Below are 23,309 nucleotides of genomic sequence, written 5' to 3' on the forward strand. Positions count from 1 at the left end.
TTTTGGTTTGTTGTGTTTTTGTTTTAATTCATCTAAAATATGTTTAATTTCTATTGCAATTTGTTTTCATTGACCCCTTGGTTATTTGGGAATATCTCATTTCATTTCCATATATTTGTAAATTTCCTTTTGTTATTAATGTCTCATTTGATTCTATTTATGTTGGAGAACACATGTTTTACATGATTTCAGTTCATTTAAATTTTATTGAGGCTTGTTTTTATGTTTTGGTGTATAGGTTATTCTGTAGAATGTATGGTTACTCTTGAGAAGGATGTGCATTCTTCTATTGTTAGGTGGTATGTTCTATACATGTCTCTTAGTTCCAGGAGTTTATAGTGTTCAAGTCTTCTGTATCCTTGTTGATCTTCTGCCTAGTTGTTTTCTCCATTTTCAAAAGTAGGATATTGAAGTCTCTATTATTGTTTGTCTGTTTTATCATTTTTTTCTGTCATATTTGCTTTATATATTTGAGACTATGATATTAAGTGCATTTATGTTTATAATTGTTATACATTCCTTATGAATTGACCTTTTGTTGTTATAAATGGTCTTTCTTTAATTTTTGTAACATTTTTTGTTTTAAGGTCTATTTTGTCTTAGGTCAGTATAGGCATTTCAGTTCTTACACTTGCTGCTTGTACAGTAGATGTTTTTCATCTCTTCAGTACATTTGGATTTTTGGGTCTAAAGTCTATCTCTTGTAAACAGCTTGTAGTTGGATCGTGTGTGTGTGTGTGTGTGTGTGTGTGTGTGTGTGTGTGTGTGTTTAAATCTAGATCTGACAATCTTTGCCTTTTGATGTGTCATTCAGTGTCATGGATTAAGATTAGATGTGCATTTGTTGGGTTTACTTTTTGTTTTCCATGTTTCATGTCTTTTTGTTGTTCTTTTCCACCTTTACTGCTTTTTATTACATTTAGTGAATATTTTCTAGTGTGACATGTAAATTTCTTTAATGATTTTCTAGCTAATTTTTAAATTTATGTTCTAGTGGTTGCTCTAGGGCTTATAAAATTTATCTTAGAATATATACCTGATTTCTACTAACTTAATTGTAGTGTGATACAGAGACATTACTCTCGTATAGCTCTGTTCCCTCTTTTCCCTCTGCTATAATTGCTATACATATTACACCTATATGTGTTACAAACACAAGAATACATTGTTATATTGTTATACCTATTTATATAATTTTATGTATTTTTAACAAGCTTAGAGAAGGGGAGCAAGTATTTATAGAGCTTATTAATTAATTTTCTAATTTACCATTTTTTTTTAATTTTTTATTTTTTTCAACGTTTATTTATTTTTGGGACAGAGAGAGACAGAGCATGAACGGGGGAGGGTCAGAGAGAGAGGGAGACACAGAATCGGAAACAGGCTCCAGGCTCTGAGCCATCAGCCCAGAGCCCGACGCAGGGCTCGAACTCCCGGACCGCGAGATCGTGACCTGGCTGAAGTCGGACGCTTAACCGACTGCGCCACCCAGGTGCCCCTAATTTACCATTTTTTATTCTCTTTATTTGTTCCTGTGGATTTGTTATCATCTAAACAAAGGAAAGTGTCCTTTCCTTACTCCACTCCAGCTTTGCTCCCACCTGCCTCCTTTTGATGTTGTCAGATATGTTACATTTCAATATATTACAGCCCCAATGCTAGAGTTATATGCATAGTGCTTTGTGTAAAATTGCTTTTAAAATCAGCTAAGAAAAGAAGGGAAAAGAAATACGCAAATATGTTTTCTTTTTGAAATGACCTACATAATTATCTTTACTAGCATTGTTTTTGTTTTGTAAATTTAATTTACTGTCTGGTGTCAGTAACTGTTCAGGTTTCAGCCTGAAGAATTCCTTTAGTATTTCTTGTATGATGGTTTCTATCGACAGATTCTCTCAGTTTTTGTGTAACTGAAATTTTTTAATAAATTTAAATCCAAGTTAGTTAACATATAGTGTAGTATTTGTTTTAGGAATAGAATTTAGTGGTTCATCATTTAAATGCGACAACCCAATGCTCATCCCAGCAAGTACCCTCCTTAATGCCCATCACCCATTTAGCCCATCTCCCCACCCAACACCCCACCAGCAACCCTTTGTTTTCTGTATTTAAGAGTCTCTTCTGGTTTGTCTCCCTCTCTGTTTTTATCTTACTTTATTTTTCCTTCCCTTCCCCTATGTTCATCTGTTTTGTTTCTTAAATTCCACATATGAGTGGAATATATTTGTCTTTCTCTGACTGACTTATTTAGCTTCGCATAATACACTCCAGTTCCATCCATGTTGTTGCAGATGGTTGGATTTCATTCTTTTTGATCGCTGCGTAATATTCCATTGTGTATATATACCACATCTTTTTTATCCATTCATCAGTTGATGGACATTTGGGCTCTTACTGTACTTTGGCTATTGCCAATAGTGCTGCTATAAACATTGGGGTGCATGTGCCCCAATGTTTGAATCAGCATTTCAATGAATTCAATGTTTGAATTCAGCCCCTTTGAATCAGCATTTTTGTATCCTTTGGATAAATCTAGTAGTGTAATTTCTGGGTTGTATGGTAGTTCTATTTTAATTTTTTGAGAAACCTCCATACTGTTTTCCAGAGTGGTTGCACCAGTTTGCATTACCACCAGCATTGCAAAAGGGTTCCTCTTTTCCGCATCCTCGTGAACATCTGTTATTGCCTGAGTTGTTACTTTTAGCCATTTTGAGGTGTGAGGTGGTTTCTCATTGTGTTTTGATTTGTATTTGCCTGATGATGGGTGATGTTGAGCATTTTTTCATGTGTCTATTAGCCATCTGGATGTTTTCTTTGGAAAAGTGTGTGTTCATGCCTTTTGCCCAGTTCTTCACTGGATTATTTGCTTTTTTGGGTGTTGAGTTTAAGTTCTTTATACATTTTGTGCAGTGTTTTATTTCATCCTTTTGAAAGGTAGTTTCTTGGGTTTAGAATCCTTGGTTGACAGTCTTTTTGTTTTTAGTACTCTGAATATGCCTTCAGTGTTCCGGCCTTTGTTGTTTCTGATGAGAAGTCAACTCTTAATTTTGTTAGCATTCACCTGTATGTGATTTGTTTTCTCTTGCTACTTTCAAGATACTCAGTCTTTCACCATTTTGATTATGTATTGGTGTGGATCTCTGTGTTTATTGTACATTGAGTTGATTGAGCTTCTCAGATGTGTAGATCTTTTCGCTTCTTTCATCAATGTCTTGTAGTTTGTAATGCATAGATCTTTCACCTCCCTGGTTAAATTTATTTCTAAGTAAAATTTTTTAAATGTAATTATAAATGGAATTGCGTTCTTAATTTCTCTAATAGTTCTTTGTTAATGTATAAAAACATAACCAATTTTGTATGTTAATTTTGTAACCTGCAACTTTACTGAATATATTAGTTTTAACAGTTTATTGATGAAGTCTTTAGGAGTTTCCATATGTAATAGCATGCCATCTACAAATAGAGACAGTTTTACTTCTTCCTTTCCTATTTGGATGCCTGTTTTTCTTTTCCGTTTTATTGCCTAATTGCTCTGGCTAGGGTTTCCAATACTATGTTGAATAAAAGTGGTGAGAGTGGGAACCCTTATCTTGTCTTCATCTTAGAGGAAAAGCTTTCAGCTGTTCACTGTTGAGTATGCTGTTAGCTGTGGGCTTATTGTATGTGGCCTTTATAATGTTGAGGTATATTCTGTCTACACCTTCCTTATTGAGAATTTTTATCATGAATGGGTGTTGAATTTTTTCAGTTGCTTTTTATATCTATTGAGCTGGTTACATGATTTTTATCCTTCATTTTGTTAATATTGGTGTAGCATGTTGATTGATTTGCAGATGTTGAGCCATCCTTGCATTCCTGGAATAAATTCTACTTGATCTTGCCTATGATTCTTTTAATGTATTATTGAATATCGTCAGCTAATATTTTGTTGAGGATTTTTGCATCTATGTTCATTAGGGATATTGGCTTGTAATTTTACTTTTTTGTAATTTCCTTATCTGGTTTTGGCATCAGAGTAACGCTGGCTTTCTAGAAGATGTTTGGAAAGGTTCCCTTTTATGTTTTGGAAGAGTTAGAGAAAGATTGGTATTGATTGTTTGAATGTTCAGTAGAATTCACCAGTGAAGCCATCTGGTTCTGGCCTTTTTTTTGGTGTGACACTTTTGCAGTCAAATGCTCTACACCTGAGCTATACCCCCAGTTTGGACACTTTTGATTACTGATTCAATCTCTTACTAGTAATTAGTCTGTTCAGATTTCCTCCTTTGTCATGATTCAGTCTTGGTAGGTTATATGTTTCTTCTTGGTTGTCAGATTTGTTGGTGTAAAAGTGTAGAAAGTCATTTATGATTTTTTGCATTTCTGTGGTATAAGTTGTAATATTTCATTTTTCATTTTTTATTTTATTTATTTGTGTCCTCTCTGGTTTGTGGAGTGATGGTGGTGTCAGTTTGTTTGTCAATTTGTTAATCTTTTAAAATAACCAAATCTTAGTTTCATTGATTTTTGGGCTTTGTTCTTTTTCTGGTTCCTTAAGATGTAAAGTTAAGTTGTTTATTTGATGAGGTTTTCTTGTTTCTTGCTGTAGGCATTTATCACTATAACTATTTACTATTAACTTAATTTTTTTTTTAAGTGTTTTATTTATTCTTGAGAGATAGAGAGCATGAGCGGGGGAGAAGCAGAGCAAGAGAGGGACTGAGAATCTGAAGCAGGCTCTAAGCTGTCAGCACAGAGCCCCAGGTGGGGCTCAAACTCACAAGCCATGAGATCATGACCTGAGCTGAAGTTAGATGCTCAACCAACTGAGCCACCCAGGCGCCCCTTAACTTCCCTCTTAGAATGCTGCAACTGCATCCCATAAGTTTTGGTGTATTGTATTTCCATTTTCATTTGTTTCAATGTTTTTGGTTTCCGTTTTGATTTCTTCTGTGAGCCATTGGTTGTTCACTTCATTAATCTGTTTGCTTTGTTAATTTCTGAGTCTTTTTTCACAAAACTTTCCCGTAATTCATATTCCTTTTCAAGTTACTATACATATTGCATCTTCACTTCTCTTTTAGTTTTCTTGAAGAGTTAATACTTGATACTGTACTTCCGTACCTTATAATTTACTTCTCAACCCATTTAATTTTCTATTTAGCTTCTTTTTTGAAGCTTACCATTGGGTTTAGAACAGCAGTCAGCTTAGTGAAAAGAATTCAGAATTTGGAGTTAGAATTAAAAGGTTAAAGTGCCTGTTTTTGTTACTTACTCACTGTAGAACTCTGAAGAAGTTATTTATCTACCACTCAAAATATCTGAGGACTGAAAATATTGGACATCACTGGGGAGCTTGTTACAAATGTAAAACTTCAGATCCCACCCTATGCCTATTGATCAGATTCTGCAAATTTACAAGATCTCCATATTGAGAAGCAGTCTTATATCTTCATCTTTGAAACTTAATTTCTTTATGTGTAAAGTGCAGATGGTCCCCCACTTAGGATGCTTTGACGTAGGATTTTTCATCTTTATGATATGCATTCAGTAGAAAACATACTCCAAATAATGAATTTTGATCTTTTCTTAGGCTAGCCATATGTGATATGATATTCTTTTGTAATGTTGGGCAGTAGCAGTGAGCCACAGCTCCCAGTCAGCTATGTGATATAAGGGTAAAAAACTGATAATGCTTACAACCATTTTGGACCCATAAAACCATTCAGTTTTTCACTTTTAGTACAGTATTCAGTAAATTACACACCTATTATAAAATAGGTTTTGTGTTAGGTAATTTTGCCCAATTTTATGCCAATGTAAATGTTCTGAGCATGTTTAACTTAGGCTAGGCTAAGCTGTGATGTTTGGTAGATTAGATTATTGTATGTATTTTTGACTTGTTTTCAATTTCTGATGGGCTTATTGGGATGTAATCCCATTGTAAGGTGAAGAAGATCTGTGTAGATAATACTTGTTGTATATATCAACCATCTTGCCATCATCCAACATACCCTATGTTTTACTATTTATTGTTTGTTTCCTACTGTTAGAATGTAAGTTTTGTGAAGCAGAATTAGAGTGTAAGCTTTGTCTATTTGTTTATTGCCCTATTTCCTATATCTAGAACAGTGATAGGCACAAAGTAAACATTAATTTTTTTGAATGAACAAATAAATAAATACATTTGTTGTCAAATCTTGTTATTTCTTTTGCAGTCATTTACTTTCTACTGCAGTTTAGAATTAGAATTACTGTACAAATGTAGAAATTATTGTTGTTGCAGAGAGTTCTGTTAGATAGTGCCACTTACACTTTTACATTCCCTTTCCAACCATCTTGCATCTGTATTTCTGCAGTACAGTTCTGATCCAATCTATCAACAGTTCCCCATGTTATCTAGAATTAAGTTCAAAATCCTTAGTGTAATTTTTAGATACTTTATAGTTTCATATAGTTAAAAAATATTTATCTTTTTCAGGGTACATTTATTGGAAGAATCATTTAAACCCACTGCATGTATAGCATCCATCTGGGCCCTCCTAGGACTTGAGGGAAAGGGGAACCCATGAAAATAGGTTGATGGTCCTTTGCTATGCCATGGAATAAAGTATTTTGTCTCTGACTGAGGGGTATCATGTCTTTTGCTGACATATATGACTAAATAACAGGCTAACTTACTAGCTTATAACTTAGGGTGAGATTAAGGCCTAGACTGGATAGCATTTTCCTATCACATTAAAAATTCTTGAAAAATCCAAATTTTAAGATCCACATAATATCGTATAAAATGGATATGCTGCTATTTTTCTTAATGTTTATTTATTTTTGAGAGAGAGAGAGAGAGAGAGAGAGAGAGAGTGAGTGGGGGAGGGGTGTAGTGGGGGGTGGGAGACACAGAATCTGAAGCAGTCTCCAGGCTCTGAGTTGTCAGCACAGAGCCCGACATGGGGCTTGAACTCCCAAATGATGAGATCATTACCTGAGCCAAAGTCGGACACTTAACCAACTGAACCACCCAGGCAGCCCGATACGCTGCTGTTTTTAAATGGTACTCTATTGTTGAATATTTAAATCATTTCCACATTAGTCTGCTGTTGTAAATGGCTTTGTAATTAGTACCTTTATAAATATATGTCTCTTTGATGAGTGTTTCTTTAGGATTTGGATTCCTTACTAGAAGTGCAAAGGTCATAGGAAGGAAAGCTTACTTTATTTCTTTTATGCATAAAAGAAGTGTTTCTTAATTAAAAAAAATAATAGTATTAACAAATCTTTTTTAGGAGATACTTCTAAAGGAGGCACAGCTGCAATTACTCAGTCCACCTTGAAACCAGGCATCAGAGATTCAGATATTGGATCTCATTTTTCCTTGTTCCCTGAGGACTTTCCTCAGTTGGCTTTAAGGTTTCCTCAAGAGACTACTATTGGTCCACATACTGATATACTCAGCGAACAAGCATTGGATAGTCATACAACTGAAAAGACTCTAAAAGTTTCAACTGTTCATGAACTAGCTGACCAGAAGACTGGAATATCAACAGTGCCCTCTAGTTCCTATTCACAAAGAGGGAAGCCTGGTATTTTCTGCTTACAGTACTTGCCAGATCGTCATCTAACTGAAGAGGCTGCAAAAGTTTTGGCTGTTCCGGGACCTGCTGACCAGAAGACTGGCATACCGACAGTCTTTCCAAGTTCCTACCCACTTGGAGAGAAGCACAGTATTTTCTACTCGCAGGCCTTGCCAGACAGTTATGTAACTGAAGAGGCTCTGAAAGTTTCAGCTGTTCCTGTATCTGCTGACCAGAGGACTGAGAAAATAACAGTACCTTCTACTTCCTATTTACAAAGAGAAAAGCATGTTAATTTTTCCCAGCAACAGTCGTCAGATAGTCATCTAACTGAACAGGCCTTGAAAGTTTCAGTTGTGTCTGGACCAACTGGTGAAAACACTGGGATACCTATATTACCTTCAATTTCCTCCTCACTTGGAGAGAAGCCCAGTGTCTTTTACCAGCAGGCCTTGCCAGATAGTCATTTAATTGAACAGGCTCAGAAAGTTTCAGCTGTTCCTGGACCAGTTGATCAGAAGACTAGGATACCTGCAGCATCCTCTACTTACTACTCATATGGAGAAAGGCCCCAAATTTTCTATCAACAGACATTGCCAGAAAGTCATCTACCTCAACAGGCTCTGAAATTTTCAGCTGCTCCTGGATCTAATGAGCAGAAGACTGGGATACCAACGGTAACCTCTACTCCTTATTCACATAGAGAGAAGCTCAATCTTTTCTGCCAACAGGAGTTGCCAGATAGTTCTCTAACTGAACAGGCTCAGAAAGTGTCACCTGTTCCTGGACCTGCTGAGCAGAAGACTGGGATACCAACCCTAACCTCTGCTTCCTATTCACATAGAGAGAAGCCCAAACTTTTCTGCCAACAGGAGTTGCCAGATAGTTCTCTAACTGAACAGGCTCAGAAAGTGTCACCTGTTCCTGGACCTGCTGAGCAGAAGACTGGGATACCAACTCTAACCTCTACTTCCCATTCACTTGGAGAGAAGCCTAGTCTTTTCTGTCAACAAGAGTTGCCAGATAATCCTTTAACTGAACAGGCCCAGAAAGTTCTAGCTATTCCTGGACCAGATGACCAGAACACTGGGATATCAATAGGGTCCTCTAGGCCCTACTCACTTGGAGAGCAACCCAATATTTTCTCCCAGCAGGTATTACCAGATAGTCATCTAACTGAAGAGACTCTGAAAGCTTCATCTGCTGCTAGACCAGGTGACACAAAGACAGGGATACCGACAGTACCCTCTAGTTCTTACTCACCTAGGGAGAAGTCCGGTATTTTCTACCAACAGGTCTTACCAGGCTGTCATCTATCTGAAGAGGCTCTGAAAGTTTCAGTTGCTACTGTACCAGCTGAAATAAAGAGTGGGTTACCATCAGAAGGCTCTAATTTCTACACAGAGAGAGAGAAGACCAGTATTTTCTACCAACAGGAGTTGCCAGACAGTCATCTAACTGAACAGGCTCAGAAAGTGTCACCTGTTCCTGGACCTGCTGAGCAGAAGACTGGGATACCAACCCTAACCTCTGCTTCCTATTCACATAGAGAGAAGCCCAAACTTTTCTGCCAACAGGAGTTGCCAGATAGTTCTCTAACTGAACAGGCTCAGAAAGTGTCACCTGTTCCTGGACCTGCTGAGCAGAAGACTGGGATACCAACCCTAACCTCTACTTCCTATTCACTTGGAGAGAAGCCTAGTCTTTTCTATCAACAAGAGTTGCCAGATAATCCTCTAACTGAACAGGCCCAGAAAGTTCTAGCTATTCCTGGACCAGATGACCAGAACACTGGGATATCAATAGGGTCCTCTAGGCCCTACTCACTTGGAGAGCAACCCAATATTTTCTCCCAGCAGGTATTACCAGATAGTCATCTAACTGAAGAGACTCTGAAAGCTTCATCTGCTGCTAGACCAGGTGATGCAAAGACCGGGGTACCAACAGTACCCTCTAATTCTTACTCACCTAGGGAGAAGTCCGGTATTTTCTACCAACAGGTCTTACCAGGCTGTCATCTATCTGAAGAGGCTCTGAAAGTTTCAGTTGCTACTGTACCAGCTGAAATAAAGAGTGGGTTACCATCAGAAGGCTCTAATTTCTACACAGAGAGAGAGAAGACCAGTATTTTCTACCAACAGGAGTTGCCAGACAGTCACCTAACTGAACAGGCTGAGAAAGTGTCACCTGTTCCTGGACCTGCTGACCAGAAGACTGAGATATCAACAGTAACCTCTGCTTCTTACTCACATATAGAAAAGCCCTTTATTTTCTACCCACAGGACTTGCCAGACAGTCATCTATCTCAAGAATCTCTAAAAGTTACAGCTGTTTCTGAACCAGTTGACAAGAAGACTGGAATACCAGTAGTCCCCTCCACTTCCTACTCACAGAGAGAGAAGCCCATTATTTTTTATCCACAGGCCATACCAGATATTCATCTCACTGAAGAGACTCTGAAAGTTTCAGCCATATCTGGATCAGCTGACTGGAAGACTGGAATACCAACAGTATCCTCTATTTCCTCCTCACATACAGAAGAGCCTGTTAGTTTTTCCCTACAGGCCTTCGCAGGCAGCCTTCTACTTGAAGAAGCTCTGAAAGTTTCAGTTCTTCCTGGACCAGCTGACCAGAAGGCTGGGTTATCATCAGAACCTCCTAGTTCCTACTCACATGGAGAGAAGCCCATTATCTTCTACCCACAGAGATTGACAGATAGCCAGGTACCTCAGGAGACTTTGGAAGTTTCAGCTGTTCCTGGACCAGCTGCCCAGAAGACTGGCTTGCCATCAGAACCTTCTAGCTGCTACTCACATAAAGAGAAGCCCATTATCTTCCGCCTACAGGGCTTGACAGACAGCCAGGTGCCTCAGGAGGCTCTGAAAGTTTCAACTGTTCCTGGACAAGCTGACCAGAAGACTGGGTTGCCATCAGAACTTTCTACCTCCTACTCACATAGAGAGAAGCCCATTATTTTCTCCTCACAGGGTTTGACAGATAGCCAGATACCTCAGGAGGCTCTGAAAGTTTCAGCTGTTCCTGGACCAGCTGACCAGAAGACTGGGTTGCCATCAGAATCTTCTAGTCCCTACTCACATAGAGAGAAGCCCATTATCTTCTACTCACAAGGCCTGACAGGTAGCCAGGTACCTCTGGAGGCTCTGAAAGCTTCAGCTGTTCCTGGACCAGCTGACCAGAAGACTGGCTTGCCATCAGAACCTTCTAGCTCCTACTCACATAGAGAGAAGCCCATTATCTTCTACCCACAGGACTTGACAGACAGCCAGGTGCCTCAGGAGGCTCTGAAAGTTTCAGCTGTTCCTGGGCCAGCTGACCAGAAGACTGGGTTGCCATCAGAACCTTCTAGTTCCTACTCACTTGGAGGGAAGCCTATTATTTTCTACCAGCAGGCCTTATCAGATAGACATCTCACTGAAGAGGCTGTTAATATTTCAGCTTCTCCTGGACCAGCAGACCAAGAGACTGGGGTATCAACAGTACCTTCTATCTCTTACTCTCATATAGAGAAGCCAAGTGTTTTGTACCAACAGCCTTTGTCAGACAGTCAGCTCGCTGTAGAGGCTCTGAAAGTGTCAGCTGTTTCTGGGCCAGGTGACCAGAAGACCAGAAAACCAACAGTTACCTCCACTTCGTACTCACATAGAGAGAAAGAGAAGCCCATCATTTCTTATCAGCAAGAATTGCCAGATCTTACTCAAGAGGCTTTAAAAGTTTTAAAGGTTCCTGGACTAGGTGGCCAGAAGACTGGAATACCAGCAGTAACTTCTACTTTTTACTCACATAGAGAGAAGCCTATCATTTCTTACCATCAGGAGTTGTCAGATCCTAATGAAGGTGCTTTAAGAGTTTTAGGCACTCCTGGGCCAGCTGACCAGAAGACTGGGATACAAATTGGGCCCTCCACTTCCTATTCACATAGAGAGAGCCCCATCTTTTCTTACCAGAAGGAGTCGTCAGATATTACTGAAGAAACTTGGAAAGTTTCACCTGTTTCTGGACCAGCTAACCAGAAGACTGAGATACATATAATCCCCTCTAGTTCCTACTCATACAGAGAGAAGGACAGTATTCTTTACCAGCAGGAGCTTCCAGATGTTACTGAAAAAGTTTTAAAAGTTTTTGCTCTTCCTGGACCTGCTGACCAGAAGACTGAGATACCAACAGGACCTTCTAGCTCTTACTCACATAAAGAGAAACTCAAGATTTCACCTGTGATTTTACCAGATGTCCAGAAGACTGAGTTTCTAACAGCTCCCCCTAGTTCCTACTCAAAAAGAGAAAAACCCAAAATTTCAACTGTGAGTGGACCAGATGACCAGAAGACTCCGTTACTGACAGTTTTTCATAATTCCTGTTCTCAGAATTTTGAGATTGAGGATATTCTGAAGATTTCACCTGTCCCTGAGCCAATTGTTGTGAATTCTGGGATACCAATACCTCTTTCTAGTTCCTCTTCCCACAGAGAGAAATCTAATATTTTCTACCCACAGGAATTGACAGACAAACATTTAGCTGAAGATGCACTGAACGTTTCATCAATTCCTGTACCAGCTGACCAGAAAAGTCTGTTACCAACAGCTCCTCCTCGTCCCTTTTCACACAGAGAGAAACCAAATTTATTCTACCAACAAGATTTTCCAGATAGACATCTACCTGAAGATTCTGTGATGTTCTCACGTCGTCTTGGGCAAGCTGATCAGAGTACTGGTTTATCAACAGTTACTCCTGGTACTTATTCACATAGTGAGAAGCAGAAACTTGTTTCAGACCATGTTCAAATGCTAATAGATAATTTGGATTCTCCTAACTCCAGTATTATCTCAAGCAGTATGCCTTTAAGTTCTCAGGCTGATGGTAGAGTTATAATAAGTAAGCCAGAATCTTCAGGTTTTGAAGATGTTGGCTCTGTGGAAATTCAACATACAAGCAATAGTTCCAAAACTCTTAAAGAGATTCGGACCCTTTTAATGGAGGCAGAAAATATAGCACTGAAACGATGCAATTTTCCTGCTCCTCTTGTCCCTTTCCGAGATGTTAGTGATATTTCAATTATACAATCTAAGAAGATGGTTTGCTTCAAAGAGCCCCTCACAGCGGCTGAATCTAATAGTGATTTGCCTCGGAGACAGCCATTTACAGAGGAAAGCCCAAGCAACAAGTGCATACAGAAAGATATTAGCACACAGACAAATCTGAAATGCCAGAGAGGCATTGAGAACTGGGAGTTTATTAGTTCAACTACACTTAGAAGTCCTCTACAAGAAGCAGAAAGCAAAGCCGGAGTGACGTTAGATGAAACCCTTCAACAGTATAGAGCAGCCCAATCCGTAATGAGATCTGAACCTGAAGGGTATAGTGGAACCATTGGCAATAAAATTGTTATCCCTATGATGACTATCATTAAAAGTGATTCAAGTAGTGATGCCAGTTCCTGCTCATGGGACAGTAATTCCTTGGAGTCAGTTTCTGATGTTCTTCTAAATTTCTTTCCATGTGCTTCACCCAAGACAAGTTTGACAGATAGCAGAGAAGAAGAAAGTGTGTCAGAGAGTGATGATTGTGGTGGTAGCAATGTAGATTCACTGGCTGCACATGTCAAAAACCTTCTCAAGTGTGAATCCTCATTGAATCATGCTAAACAAATACTCAGAAATGCAGAAGAAGAGGAATGTCGAGTACGAGCACGAGGTAGGAACTGATTGTTTGTCATCAAGTCAGGTCAGACTTATAAACATTATAGTTTAAGAATTTGTTTAAAGTTGTGTTTGGAATCTGAATTTATTTTCTTATAGAACTGTTAAATGATTACATTTTCCACCACTATTCAGAATAAGTCCATTTAACCAATAATGTAACTAGGTCACAGTATTAATAGTACTAGTCTGATTTTAGGGTCTTAGGTAGGTTCTGAAGCCTGAAGGAGAGTAAGGAGATAGCTTGGGTTTCCAGATTCCTAAAGTACTTACGTTTCCTTAATCCTCCTATTATAGGATTCTCTTTTGAAGGCAGAAAAAACAAAGAAAAGTTTGCTCTGCTCTAAGTCACACTGTATCATAAAACTAAATATACTTCTCCATTTTTCTAATACAGTTCTTAGAGCATATTTTAGATATTAGAAAAAACTGAAGTACTTCACACTAAAACTTAGGTTAGAGGTTTAAAAGAGGATGTTCTAATCCCATTAATCTCTAATAATAGAATGCTATTAAAAAAGAAATCTTTAAGACAAAATGGGGAATTAAAAAAAATTTTTTTAAATATTCATTAAACATTTTTTTAATGTTCTTATTTATTTTTGAGACAGAGACACAGAGCATGAGAGGAGGAAGGGCAGAGAGAGAGGGAGACACAGAATCCTTAGCCGGCTCTAGGCTCTGAGCTGTCAGCACAGAGCCTGACACGGGCTCAAACCTATGAACTGTGAGATCATTACCTGAGCCAAAGTTGGATGCTTAACCGACTGAGCCACCCAGGTGCCCCTGGGGAATATATTTTAGCAAGCATCTGATAAACACTTCAGGCCTCCCTGGGAATTTTGCCTTGAGATTAACTACTTGTGCCATTCCTTTTATCACTTATGCATATTTTGACTCTCCAGAAAACTCCCAAGTTTTATTTATTATTGTTAAATATCAGCTCTCATGGTAGTAGCAGTAACTGTAACAGGAACGTATAGGGGAGGCAAAGGGATTGTCCTTATTGGAAGGAAGATTAAGATAAAAATAATTGAAAATCATAGAAAGGTGGCATCTTTGGAGAAATACCTATAGAATGTGGTTTTTAAAAGTCACACTTTTCAGTGAGATGATTGTTCTTGAAAACTTCTAATAGTTTGTCATATAATGGAGAACACCTACTTTTTGCCAAGTATTGTGGCAGGCATTTAGTTGGATATATTGATGGTTTTCTGTGTTCTTACAATCACTGACAAATTATGATTTTTGCATTGCATTATCTCCAGTGTGTTTATGTTTTCTTTTCAGCCTGGAATCTGAAATTTAATCTGGCTCATGAGTGTGGCTACTCCATTTCAGAATTAAATGAAGCTGACAGGAAAAAAGTAGAAGAGATCAAAGCAGAGTTGTTCAGTCATGGGAGAACAGCTGACTTGTCCAAGGTATAAAAGAAATCTAGCAATGAAGAAAGAAAATGTGATAAAAGGGTGGTGGAGTTTGTATCTCTTACTTGGGCATTAATGACACCAGCTGAGTCATTAATAGTCTTTGGCTAAAGTGTTAGGAGTCTTATTTCTTCAAAGTTCCTATTTAAGGATTAGACTCAGTAGATTTTGATTAATTGCAAATTCATCTATTGAAAAAACTTACATCCTTAGGAAAATAAGAATAGATTTGCTTTATCATTTGTATTTTCTCTTGAGGGTAATAGCTTGAAGTGCAGATAAAGTCCGGCCATTTTCAGATGTGTATTATCTACTTAAGAACATAAAGCTATACTAGCTTATGTAAAAACGATTTTCATTTTAATAGTATGTATTTTCATCCAATTATGAATTATTTCATACATAGTAAAGAATATATATGGAATGTATATAAAGAATAAAAGAAAAATATGAATAATTCCTGTCTATGGGCTAACTAGCTTGATAAACGGAATGTTACCAAATACCATAGAAGTCCTGTGTGTCCCCTCCCCAGTAACGTCTGTTACTTCCTATCCTGACATGTATTGATTTTTCTCTTGCTGTTCTGTATGGTTTTGAATTCTTTAATAGATGGAGTCAACATGGTGCATATTTTGAGAATTGCATTTTTCATATAGACTTGGGTTTTTGAGATTCTTCTTTGTAGATGTAGGTAGTTTTAGTTTATTCATTTTTAGTGCTGTAAGTATTCTAGTGTATGAATATATCATAGTGTGTCCATTCTCTTGTGGATAGGGCATTTGGTCTGCTTTTATTTGGCTTATTTCTTTTTTGGAAAAGTTATTTAAAAGGATAAATTACATTGGATTTTAGACTTATGTATATGTTTGAGCTCATCACCACCATCCATCTCCAGAAACTCTTTTCATCCTGCAGGACTGAAACTTTGTACTTATAAAGGTTTCTCTCTATGGTAAGAATATGTTCAGTTTTGTAAGAAACCACCAAGCTGTATATAACTTTGAAAAAAAAATTTTTTTAATGTTTATTTATTTTTGAGAGAGAGAGAGAGAGAGAGACACAGTGCGAGAAGGGCAGGGGCAGAGAGGGAGGGAGACACAGAATCCCAAGCAGGCTCCAGGCTCTGAGCTGTCAGCACAGAGCCTGATGCAGGCCTTGAACTCACGAACCGCAAGATTATCACCTGAGCCACCCAGGAGCCCCCAAACTGTATATAACTTTGTATGTCAACTATACTTCAGTTAACACACACACACTTAAATGGGAAAGAGAAAAAAAGAAACCACCAAACTGTCCCACAAAGTGGCTGTACCATTTTGTATTCCTGCCAACAATCAACAATGAATCAGAGTTCCTGTTGCTCCACATCCTTGTTAGCATTTGGTATTGTTAGTGTTCTGGATTTTGCCCATTCTCATAGGTGTATCCGACAACTTGCTATAATCACTTGTATCTTATAACTTGCTATAATTGCTTATTAGTTCCAGGTGTTTTTTTTGTTGATTCTTTCAGATTTTCTACACAGATGATGAGGGCATTTACAAACAGTTTTATTTCTTCCTTCCCAATCTGTATACCTTTTATTTCCTTTACTTGTTTTATTGCATTAGCTAGAAATTCCATTTTGATGTTGAAAAAGAGTGGAGAGACGGAATATTCTTAACTTGTTTTTGGTCTTTGTGGGAAAGCTTCTAGTTTCTTACCATGAAATACGAGGTTAGCTATAGGTTTTCTGCCAATATGCTTTATCAAGTTGAGGAAATTTCCTTCTGTTCTAGTTTACTAATAGTTTTTATCATGAATGGGTGTTGGATTTTGTCAAATTCTTTTTGTACATCTATTGATATAGTAGTCATTTTTCTTTTTTAGCCTGTTGATGTAATCATAATAATTGATTTTTGAATGATAAACCAGTCTTGCATACCTGGGATAAATTCCACTTGGTCATGGTGTATAATTCTTTCCATACTTTGTTGTATTCTATTTGTTAATATTTTATTGAGGATTTTTGCATTGATATTCATGAGAGATGAGTCTGTGTTTTGTTTTGTTTTTTTTTCCCCTGTAGTGTCTTTGTCTGGTTGTGGTATTAGGGTAATGTTGGCCTCATAGAATGAATGGGGAAGTGTTTCTTCTGCTCCTGTCCTCTGAAAGAAATTATAAGAATTGGTATAATTTTTCCTTAAATGTTTGGTAGAGTTCACCACTGAACCCAGCTGGGCCTAGCCCTTTTCTCTTTTGGAAGATTATTATTGATTCAGTGTCTTTAATAAATAGATGCCCATTCAGAATGTCTTTTTGTGTGAGTTTTGGCACATTGTGTCTCTCAAGAAATTGGTCCATTCCATCTAGGTTATCAAATCTATGGGTATGTGGTTGTTCATAGTATTCCTTTATTATCCTGTTAATGTCCGTGGGATTTGCAGTGATATCACCTCTTTCCTTTATGATTTTAGTAATTTGTGTCTTCTGTTTTTCTTTCTGGCTAGAAGCTTGTTGATTTTATTGGTCTTTCAAAGAAACAGCTTTTTGTTTTGTTCATTTTTCTGATTTTTCTGTTTGCAGTTTCATTGATTTCTGCTTTCTTATTCTTTTTCTGTTTAATTTGGACTTAATTTGCTATTCTTTTTCTAGTTTCCTAATTTAGAAATGTGGGTTATTGATTTTAGATCTGTCTTCTTTTTTAGTATATACATTTAATGCTAAAAATTTACTTCTATTCTGTGCTTTCCCTGCATCCCACAGGTTTTCCTAAGTTGTGTTTTCATTTTGAGTTAGTATGTTTTTAAGTTTTAGGTTAATATGTTTTTAAATTTTTCTTGATTCATGCTTTATTTAGAAGTAGGCTGTTTAATTTCCATGTATTTAGGGATTTTCCTGTTACCTTTCTTGCTTTGATTTCTAATTTAATTCCATTGTGGTCTAAGAGCAGACTTTATATGATTTTTATTCTTTTAAATTTGTTAAGGTATGTTTTATGGCCCAGAATGTGGCCTGTCTTTGTGAATGTTCCATGTGAGCTTTGAGAATGTTCCATGTGTACTCTGTTGTTTTTGGCTGAAGTAATCTACAAATATCTATTATACCCAGTGGATTTATGGTGTTGAGCTTAACTGTCTCCTCACTGATTTGCTGATAGATGTGTTCTTTTTTTTTTTTTTTTTTTTAAGTTTATTTTGAGAGAGAAAGAGAACATGCACACACATGTAAGCAGAGAGGGGCAGAGAGAGAGGAGAGAATCCCAAGCAGGCTCTGTGTTGTCAGGGCAGAGCCCAGTATGGGGTTCAGTCTCATGAATCATGAGATCATCACCTGAACTGAGATCAAGAATCAGATGCTCAACCAACTGAGCCACCCAGGCATCCCAACATCTGTTCATTTCTCATAGAGGATGTTGAAGTCTCCAACTATAATAATGGATTATATATTTCTATTTCTCCTTGCAGTTATGTCAGTTTTTGCCTTGTGTAGTCTAACACTCTGTTGTTTGGCACATATACATGAAAGATTGTTATGTCTTAGAGAATTTTCCCCTTTGTCATTATGTAATGCCCTTCTTTATCTGCGATAACTTTCTTTGCTTTGACGTCTGTTCTGTTTGAAATGAATACAGTATTCCTACTTTCTTTTGCTTTATTTTAGAATGGTATATTTTTCTCCATCCATTTACTTTTAATCTAATTTGTCTTTATATTTAAAGTGGCTTTCCTATAGACAACATGTAGTTGGATCTTGGTTTTTGATTCACTCTGACAATCTATGTCTTTTCATTAGTATATTTTCACTTGAAATAATTGATTTTCAAAGTGATTATTGGTATAGTTGGATTAATGTCTACCATATTCACTACTATTTTTTTTATTTGTTGCCCTTGTTCTTCATTCCAATTTTTGTCTCCCAGTCTTTCTGCCTTTTGTGGTTTTAATTGAGTGTTTTTATATCATTATATTTTCTCTCATTTCTTAGCATATTAGTTACACTTTATTTTTTTTGTGGTTGCCTTAGAATTTGTAAAATATTTACACCTAATCCAAATTTATTTTCACATAACACTATACCACTTCAGGTAGTGTGAGTACCTTCTAATAACAAAATACAGTTGATCCTTGAATAGTGCAGGGTTAGGGGAACCAACTCCCCACACAGTTGAAATTCTGCATATAACTTTGACTCCCCCAAAACTACTAATAGCCTACTGTTTACCAGAAACCTTATAGATAACATAGTTAACATATTTTGTATGGCATGTGTTTTATGTACTGTGTTTTTACAAGAAATGTAATCTAGAGAAAAGATCATTGTTACCATCATAAGGAAAATACATTTACAGTGTTGTACTGTATTTATCAAATAAAATCAGTGTGTAAGTGGACCCATGCAATTCAAGGGTTAAATGTATTCCTGATTTCTCCCTCTCATCTCTTGTATCATGCTGTCATTCATTCATACATATATATATACACACACATACACAGGCAACATTTTGAACAAACTATTATCTGTGAGATCAGTTAAGAATAAGAGAAAAGTGCATATGTGTGTTCTTAACTGTGTCTTACTCCTTCTTTGATGTTCTTCCCTTTATGTAGATCTAAGTTTCTGATTTGTATTTTTCTTTTTTCTAAAGTACTTCTGTTAACATCTGTTGCGTGGCAGGTCTAATTTTTGTGTGTCTGGGAAAGCCTTTATTCCTCCTTCAGTTTCTTTTTCTTTTTGTTTCCTAAATAACCCTTTGCTTTCTTTCTTTCTTTTGGTCTTTTCTATGTTAATATTTTTTTTTTTAATATGAAATTTATTGTCAAATTGGTTTCCGTGCAACACCCAGTGCTCATCCCAACAGGTGCCTCCTTCAGTTTCAGGGATGACTTCATAGGGTATAGAATTCCAACTCTGCACTTTTTTTTCTTTAACACTTTAAATGTTTTATTCTTTTCTTGTTTTTTATAATTTCCGAGGAGAAGTCAGATATAATTCTTTTGTTCCTCTGTGGATAAGATGGTTTTACCCTCTATCTTCTTTCAGTTTTTTTTATCTTTGATTTTCTGTACTTTGAAAATGTTTTACCTAGGTAATTTGGGGCGGAATTTTTCCTGCTTTGTGTTCTGTGAACTTCCTAGATCTGTACTTTGTTGCCTGACATTAATTGGGAGGAAATTTTTAGTCATTGTTATTTCAAATACTTCTTCTGTCCCTTTCCTTTTTTTCCTTCTGTTATTTCCATTGCTCATATGTTATACCTGTGATAGTTGTCCCAGAGTCCTTTGATGTCCTATTGTGTTGTTTGTTTTTTAGTAATTTTTTTTAATGTTTTATTTTATTTTTGAGAGAGAGAGAGAGAGCGAGAATATGAATGAGTGGGGGAGGGTCAGAGAGAGAAGGAGACATAGAATCTGACGCAGGTTCCAGGGTCCAAGCTGTCAGCACAAAGCCTGATTTGGGGCTCAAACTCAAGAGCCACATGATCATTACCTGAGCCAAAGTCGAATGCTTAACTGACTGAGCCACCCAGGCACCTATATTGTTTACTTTTTTAAGTCTTTGTTTTCTTTGCTTTTTAATTTTGGCAGTTTTTGTTGAGATATCCTTGTGCTCAGGATTCTTTCTTTAGCCATGTCTGGTCTAGTAATAAGCCCATCAAAGGCATTCTTCATTTCTGTTAAAGTGTTCAATCTCTAACATTTCTTTTTCATTCTTTCTTAGGATTTTCATCTCCTTGCTTCTTACATTGTCCTTGTGTTCTTGTGTATCGCATCAGAGCTCTTAGCATATTATCATCATTGTTTTAAATTTCTGGTCTGATAATGCCAGCATCCCGACATGTCTGGTTTTGATGCTTGCTTTTTCTTTTCAACTAGTTTTTTTGCTTTGTAGTGTGCTGTGTTGTGGGGCCTGTAGCTGGTGTATTACATTAAGAATATGCAGATTATGACCTATGAATAAAGAGACATTAGCCATGCTCACAGGGCTGGCAGATAGCTTCCTCGGCATCCAAATTTCCACTTTGGGGAAGTGAAAAATCCCAGGGTCATTTTGACTGAAGATGCAGTTTTGGTACATTCACACAAAGGAAGTAAGGTCACAATATTTATTACTTACTGATCCCAGAAGCAGGGATAGTGGTGGGTGGGTGTGGGTCAGGGCCAGGGCCGCTCAGTGAGCTCTGAGGAAAAGGCAGTCCTCTGTCTCGGGTCATGAGCAAGCAGGAGATAGAGAACAGGGTAGCAAGCACCTATTACCTATGAGGTGGTTGGGGCAGAGGTCACTAACTTTTCATGGGCTCAACTCTTAAGTAATTGTATCATAAAGATGCTTGAGGGAAACAAAGTGGGGACTTCTGGCGGGGAATCTCAAGTTCAGGTCCTTATCTAACTGTCCAGACTCTGGGTGTGAGCCAGGTTGTCATACTGTAAAATGCCTAGGCAGCAACTCAAAATAGCTTTTTTTCTCATCACAATTGACCCTGTGATGCCTAAGCATTAGTCTTTAGGGAAAACCATGGGCACTGTCCAGATGGTGGAGATGTTAAAAGCCACTGACAGAGTTTTGGTCAACTAGCTCATGAAACATTTGAGCAAAGCAAAAATGCCGGTTAACAGTATCAGTAGACAAATGGTAATTTGAAATCCTGTCTGTAACCGTTCTCCCATTTGTCGGGGTCCGGTCAAGAAAATAAATCAAAGCCCATGGATAAGTTTAGGGTAAGTATTTGATTAAAAACTTGGGTAAGATTATGGAATACTTGTACCTGTTGGGCACCTTTTGTAAATTTGTCTAAATTTATCTGGAATTATTAATACATGTGCAGCAGGTGGTGCACTGTACAGTGTATACACCTTCCTTGACCAATAAGAAATTTAAAGCTAAATGCACATCCAAAACTCTGCACTAAAGAAGCATGTTGTTGTTGCATGAAGTCTAGGCTTTGGTGTAGCAGCCCAATGCATTCAGCCAGGGTGGCTGACAGATTGGTGTTTGCCTTAATGATTTGTTGTTGTGTGCCTAGTGGTGGTATTTCTGCGAGGGATAGTAGCAGACCTATTTTCAGCATAATGAGGATGAATACTGAATGTTTTTGACATGAGAGGACAACGAGAGATGGTTTGAGGGTCCTATTTATTAGTTTGTAAGAGTTGTCCCAAGGTGACTGAGGTACATTGGTATGAACACATAGGACTCCCTGGGAACCAGCAAAGAGGCAAATGTGTTGGAGGTTGAGGGAAGAAATGCACGTATGGAGACCCATGTATGTGTGACAGCACCAGGGCACTGGACTTACAGTGGACACTCACTCTTTTATTGTGGAAGTTGGATCTCCCCCTGCATGACTGGGCTGCAAGGCCCAAGACTGTGGGGATTGTGCTCTTTGTGGCAAGGTATGTGTTGTATTCATTCTTGTGGTGTTGGTGCCTGTGCAGATATGGGGAATTACAAAGGGCACCTGTGGAGGCTCCTGCCAGGTGCTACATACTGTACTGCGAAGTATCGTGCATGGGAGCAGTTGAGTGTGATAGAGAGTGGCCAGGCAAACTGCATACGTGTGTGGGATGTCTTTTGTTGGGCACATGAGGGCAGGGGTCAGTAAATTAGTCGGCTAGGCTACTGGGGAAAAAGTCTTTGTGGAGTTCAGTAACATGCCAAGCAATTACACTGGCTCAAAAAACGAGCCCTGGTTTCTGCCCATGGAATAAAAACAGTAAGACTGTTGGAGAGCTCGAAGGGAGGGTTGTGGAAACCTGAGTGGTGATAGTGGGAAAGGGTCTCCTTGGGGTGGTGTAGGGAAGTGACTGTATGGCTCTGGTCCTGTGAGAGTGTGTGTGGGGAGTGCTCTGGTGGTAGCATTTGCAGTCAGAGAGGGGTTCTTCCAACAGAAATTAAATTTCCTAACCCCCAGTAGGAAGCATAATGGGAACCAATCTAATGGGTGTGGTAAGGGCAAGGAACTAAGTGAAGTGTTTAAAGGAGTCTCTCTGTAAGTTTATGAGACTTGATAGATACCTTGACCTTTCAAGGTTCAACTGAGGGCAGCCTGGCAGTTATAGTACTGCCTCACACCCAAGCAGCAAGCATTGTAGTAAGCAGGGGAGCCTTGAGGTAAACACATAAAATTTAAGTCTACAAAATACCACTCAAGGAGGACTTATCTTCCCAGTTGTCATCTCTGCTGTTGTGGAAGATTGTGGAGGTAGCATTTGGGATGAAGTTGTGTCCCGTGTCATCATGTACTAAGGTGTTGTTGTCTCTAGTGTTGTTTCAGTGGAGAGAGCCATCCCAGAGGAGGTTGATTGTTCCAGGTGTCCACCCAGGAGGGGAATCAGGGCACACGGGAGTCTAACAGGGTCACATAGATTTGAGATGCCCTGATTAAGGTTTGCTTGCATCATCATGAGCAGTTACTGGTATCACAATTCTTAGTAGGCTTTGGGGGTTCTTGGGGAAGTGTACCTCACAAATGATTAGGCAGTGCTCTCCTCTGAGGCATAAGAGCTCTCCATCCATAAATAATAAAGGTGGGAGGCACATGTGTAGCCTTGGTTTAAAGAAAATTTAGTTGTGTGCTTCTGACAGTTTAACGTTTAGCCCTGTCTTACTAGAGATGAATCCGAACTGCATAAGCT

General features: G+C 38.1%; 1 protein-coding gene across 7 annotated transcripts in view; it reads left to right on the forward strand.

Annotated features, from left to right (window-relative positions):
• Positions 1–23,309, forward strand: part of ALMS1 (ALMS1 centrosome and basal body associated protein) — a 219,032-nt gene that overhangs the window by 52,386 nt on the left and 143,337 nt on the right. For all 7 annotated transcript variants that reach the window (XR_008289406.1, XM_053200768.1, XM_053200763.1 and 4 more), the window contains 2 exons: positions 7,263–13,259; positions 14,555–14,688. Coding sequence is in view for 6 of the 7 variants with exons in the window: in XM_053200768.1 (XP_053056743.1) it covers positions 7,263–13,259; positions 14,555–14,688 (6,131 nt within the window). In the remaining variant the exon portion in view is untranslated. The remainder of the gene's footprint in view (positions 1–7,262; positions 13,260–14,554; positions 14,689–23,309) is intronic.

The sequence above is a fragment of the Acinonyx jubatus genome, chromosome A3, assembly GCF_027475565.1.
Source record: "Acinonyx jubatus isolate Ajub_Pintada_27869175 chromosome A3, VMU_Ajub_asm_v1.0, whole genome shotgun sequence".
Lineage (NCBI taxonomy): Eukaryota > Metazoa > Chordata > Mammalia > Carnivora > Felidae > Acinonyx > Acinonyx jubatus.